We start from the raw sequence: 4,894 nt of genomic DNA, 5'->3' as shown, positions 1-4,894 counted from the left end.
CAAAAATTGTAATGTTTCTGCAAAATCATATTGTATGCATTATCTTAGGATATCAAGATAGAACATTACACTGTTTTAGAGTTGCACTTCTGATGGCATCCTTGTTTTTGTGTTTGTGAGCAATATTAGATTCTCTTTCATGTCATTGTATAATTCCATAAAGATGTCTACGTTTCTTTGCAACAATACTGAGAATGAATCGTCGACATGTTAATGGCATGTCCGCATGGATCGATAAATAAAGTCTTTTGTGATTTGTAAATGTAATAAAATTAAACACCAAAGGAGCACCAAAGGAGCACCAAAGCCTTAAGGATCAATCTGTGATTTCATTGATTATACTAGCCATGTCTTGGGATAATAAACATACGAACGTACTCTCAGAGCTTCGCATCTCCCTGATATACATTCTAAATGTACACAACAAACCAAATTCCTAAAAGCCTTAACATTTAAGTTGCGTCCAGTTTGGTATTTAGGATGAGACAATCCTTTTTTAGGCCTTACACATATCTTAAGCACTACTTCTTTGGCTCCCTTATTGGAACCTTATTGGGATGTGTATTATTGTTTACACGACCTTCCTTTTTTAGGTGAGGTTGATCAAAGGGTCTCCATGCTCTTTTGATTCACCGAGGGTGAAGCATTCAAAAAAGAGAAGTTCCAAATCGAGAATCAAAATGCAACCAAGGAAAGCCCCAATGGAATGCAAAGGAAGGAAGGCAGAATGGGGAATACTAATTAGAAAATTAATTACATTGCCTTGTGAGATCAAAGCTCACCCAAAACGCAATACATCAAAAGAACTCTTTCATCAATACTCAGACCAAGAGCATTGAGATTGGCAGAGCTAGTAGTGAGGTACTCTAGCATGGTTTGTTGATCACAGCTCCACATAGGCCTGGGTTTCCGGCAAAGCTGCGAAATCCGACACAAAGCAAATTAGCCAGACTTAGGCGCGTGCACGGGCGTGGGGGAGGGAGAGGCAGAATCCGCGTACCTGTCACCAGAAAACTTGGAGAAGGCTCCTCCTGTTGGAATGGGCCCGGAAAGCTGGTTGTTGGAGAGATTTCTGCATGGCCGACGACGAGAAACGATCAAAACTTATAAGGACTACTGCCATTTAGTGGGATAACAGAAAACTATGTGTGTGTCATGAAGGCAGAAGACATGAAGCTACGTCTACTTACAGGAACTGCAGGTTGGAGAGCTGACCGAGCTCGGCGGGGATGGGTCCCGTGATGTCGTTGTTGAAGAGACGCAAGGCCACCAGCGGGGCTATCCTGCCCAGCTCCTTTGGGATACCGCCGGACAGGCTATTGCGGTACAGCTCCCTGCAGGTCGAATATAAGAACAGGCGGCCTGATTACAGGGTGAGCAAGAGACTAATCTTCATTTTAGGACTGCTGCTACTTCTACTCACAAGAACTGCAAGGACGAGAGATCCGCGAGCCGTGGAGAGAGGGTGCCAGAGATGCCGGTGGCACCCAGTTCCCTGCGTGCAAGCTCAACATCATGGAGTATAATTATGTGCACAAAACTAGCATCTGTCGATTAGCGTGTTGCGGCCAATATATAAGCACAGAAAAATGCGAGTACTAGCTAGGGCGCGAGGGCGACGTACACCCGGATGACTTTATTGTTGCCGTCACAGGTGATGCGAAACCAGGTGCAAGGATCCACGGAGTTGGGATCCCACGAGTCCATTGCTTGCTGAGGATCTTGCAGCCCGTTCTTGAAGGCAATGAGCGCGTCCACTGCAGCACACAGCATCACATATAAGCGCAGCATTTTATGATGATTACTGCAACACACAAGCACAAGAACAGGAGTGGCAGCTCACGCAACACAGTAACGCAACATCAAGCAGCCACGCCTTTTGTTCCGCTCAGAAACATTCACAAGCACAAGGACAAGACGGCTGGGCACAGCTCCAGTAACGCAACATCACACCTGTACTTTTACTCAGACGTACGTACCCTCGGGACTGACTTGCGCAGCGGCGGCTGCGATCAAGCCGAGGACACACAGAATCAACACTTGCGGACGTGTTCCTCTAGTTGCCATTGCGGATTCCTCCTCTTATGCTTTATGGTGCTAAGGAAAAAGAGCAGCGGGGACGAATGCAAAGTCATGGACGTAGCGGGGTATTTATAGAGCAAGAGTTCACCGCCTCAAATCGTTTACGCGCTTTCCCGACAAGCGCGCGCATCGTGGCGAGCGTTGGCAATCAATACGATGGACCATGGCTTATTAACAAAAGTCACTAAAAGTGGCCCATCATCTTTTGACAAGTTTCAAAGTAGTGGTCCTTTAGCCCTTTCCTTGAGTCACCCAGGTGGTTCTCTGCATACCCAGGTGTCGCCCATGCTTGTCTGCTTGCTTGCATGCTCCGCCTGCCCTTTCCCCTCCTCGTTTCCCCCTCCTGGCTCTGTTTGCTGACTCTCTCCGCGTGGTAAGGCCCTCCCCCCGCGAGGGGGGAGCTTCCCAAAGAAATTTTTTGTTCTGAAGCGCAGTAGTGCTGTCATGTCTTCCTCGTCCCTCTCCCCTCCTCATCGTTCTCTCCTCTCCCCCCCTAATCAAGTCAACGCGTGGCATCCCACAAACCCTCTCCCCCATCGAGCTCTTATGAACCAGAACCTTTCTCCCCCTTTCAGTGCCGAACCGGCTGCCCTTTTCTCCCAGCACTTTTTACAATCTTTGCCAAGGGAGGTGGCCTCTCAAGTACAGGAAGCGCTGGAAAGCAAGGCTGCAGATAATGCCTTTCCAGCGAACCCTTTCATTCAGACACCAGGCGTGCATTCGAGCCCCACTCAAGAAGGCTTCGCAGGGAAATCGCCCGACTCTACCCCGGAGGTTTTCTGCAGCAACCGCCAAAAAGCTGATGGAGCAGCGCAGGGACATCCTTATCCAGGTAAACCACTGGTAATTCTTCCTGCTAGCCAGGTGAGGAAAATTGAAAAGGACTTAGAGACCCGAGCTCTTTTAGGTCTGGTTGCTGGCCCGCGGCCCCCAGTGGAAATGTTGAAATCCTGGGTCAAACAACAGTGGGGTAGTAGGGGCTGTATTGTAGAAGCCATTCAGGCTCTTCCTAAAAACCACTACCTTTTCATGTTTAAGACCCCTGAAATGGCTTTTGAGGTTCTAAGCATGGGACACTGGGTCATTCGTACCTCCCCCCTATGCTTGTTCAAGTGGAGTAAGGACTTCAGTCCTGAGAAGTCTGCCAGTGAAAACTACCCAGTATGGGTTGAACTCCCTAACCTGCCCCTTCATTTTCATCATCACCTCAGGCCTATTGGAGAGCAGCTGGGTAAAGTCCTTGGTGGCAAGCCCCAGAGAGACTTCAATCCTTCTTGGCATCCTCAAATGCTGATAGAGCTGAACCTCTCTAAACCTCTGCCAGATTCGATTATCATTGCTACAGATGATGGTGAGACCTGTGAACAACCTTTAGTTTACAAATACCTTCCCAACGCCTGCTTCCATTGTGGGATGGCTGGCCATTTTGTCAGAGAGTGTCCTGTAAAATTCCCCCCAGCTCAGCCGAAACAACAGCAAGCTCAAGCCCCTATCGACTCCCAGACCAAGTCTTTTGAGAATCGCCAGCCTTCTCCTCCTTCCTCTGGACAATCTGCGGGCACCACAGACAAGAAGGGTGAGACATCTAAGAATAACAAAGCAAGAGGTAAGAACCCTAACCGCTTTGCTCTTTTGGCAGACCTACCAGAGTGGGTGGATTCAGAGGACTCAGATGTCCCAGGATCTGAGTCGGATAGGGAAGAAATTGCAGCCACTCCTCCTGACAAGCTAGAAGGGAGTAGCGAGAAGGGCAACTCTTTACAGCTAGTTATAAGGGATAACTCCATTGATCTTAACCAAGCTTCTCAACCCCCCCTGCAGGAAGTGAATCCCAACCGGTCTATAGCTCCAATGGAAATCCAAAAGGACAATAAACGCTCCCATTCGGCAGTGGCCAGAACCCCTTCCAAAGATCACCAGGGTAAAGGAAAGAAAAAGGTTAACCGATGAGAGTGCTGTCTTGGAATGTTAAGGGGATTACTGACCCCTTTAAAACCAAAAAATTAAACAGGTGGATCAAGGAGTATCCTATAGATGTCTGTGCTTTGCAGGAAATAAAGGTGGTTGGTGATGACCTCCAAAGGAGGCTAAAGGAAATTCATCCAGATTTTATCTGGATCCATTCAGCACATGAGAGGGGCTCTGGTGGCACTGCCATAGGCCTAAAAAGGGAGCTAGCCTCATGTCTACACCTAGCCATCACTTCCCAGTTTTGGTGTGCCATCCCCCTGCCTCCCCCTTTCAATTGCACTCTTGTCTCAGTGTATGCAGGAGGTTGCTCTGGTAATAGGGCAAAAATTTGGGAAGAACTGACTGCAACCCCAGGACCCCTTATCTTGCTGGGAGATTTCAACATGGTTGAATCTCTGGATGACAGATTTCTCAGGCAGGGACAGGTCTTACAGGGTCAGGAGAAGACCAGCTGGGAAGCTTGCAAAGAGTACCATGACCTATGGGATGCTGGAATTGAAGGAGAGTTTACCTGGCAGAATTACAGCAGAGATGCTCTTGCAAGAAAGGCAAGACTCGATAGGTGCTATATCTCTCTTCAAGTAGCCAATCAATTCAACAGGGTGAAATCTAAACCAAAGTATACCTCCTGCATTTCTGACCATTACCCCTTACTAACTGTCCTGGATGATAAAGCTAGTAAGATCAGAAACAATTGGTTTCACACTGACCCAGATCTGTTCACTAGACCTGAAGTTAGGAAAGAGGTTGCAGACATATGGGCAAATTCTTTTGGCCAGAAAGGTTCCCCTGCAAAGTGTTGGAATTCAGCTGTTAGGAAAACACAGCAGCTTCTCATCCT

The 4,894-nt window shown here is 47.9% G+C and overlaps 1 protein-coding gene across 1 annotated transcript; it reads right to left on the bottom strand.

Annotated features, from left to right (window-relative positions):
• Positions 1-866: 866 nt before the first annotated feature.
• Positions 867-2,528, bottom strand: LOC147625928 (uncharacterized). The gene is made up of 6 exons (XM_086817760.1): positions 2,335-2,528; positions 1,625-1,804; positions 1,424-1,495; positions 1,191-1,334; positions 1,001-1,072; positions 867-918 (listed from the first exon to the last, which is right to left on the bottom strand). Exons 1-6 carry the CDS (start codon positions 2,526-2,528, stop codon positions 867-869), a joined length of 714 nt encoding a protein of 237 aa, XP_086673886.1.
• Between the last annotated feature and the right edge of the window lie 2,366 nt (positions 2,529-4,894).

This window comes from Cibotium barometz, chromosome 23, assembly GCF_041138505.1.
Source record: "Cibotium barometz isolate CiBa-2024 chromosome 23, ASM4113850v1, whole genome shotgun sequence".
Classification (NCBI taxonomy): Eukaryota; Viridiplantae; Streptophyta; class Polypodiopsida; order Cyatheales; family Cibotiaceae; genus Cibotium; species Cibotium barometz.
The sequence above is the reverse complement of the archived record's forward strand: the minus strand, read 5'-3'. Positions and strand labels throughout refer to the sequence as shown.

Bases quoted from the DNA above. Each gene is read 5' to 3' on its own strand.
- LOC147625928 (XM_086817760.1), bottom strand. From the start codon at position 2,528: ATGACAGCACTACTGCGCTTCAGAACAAAAAATTTCTTTGGGAAGCTC. The intron at 1,073-1,190 runs GTAAGTAGACGT...TCGGCCATGCAG, and splicing joins CTCTCCAACCTGCAGTTCCT to AAATCTCTCCAACAACCAGC. The intron at 919-1,000 runs GTACGCGGATTC...CGGATTTCGCAG, and splicing joins TCCAAGTTTTCTGGTGACAG to CTTTGCCGGAAACCCAGGCC.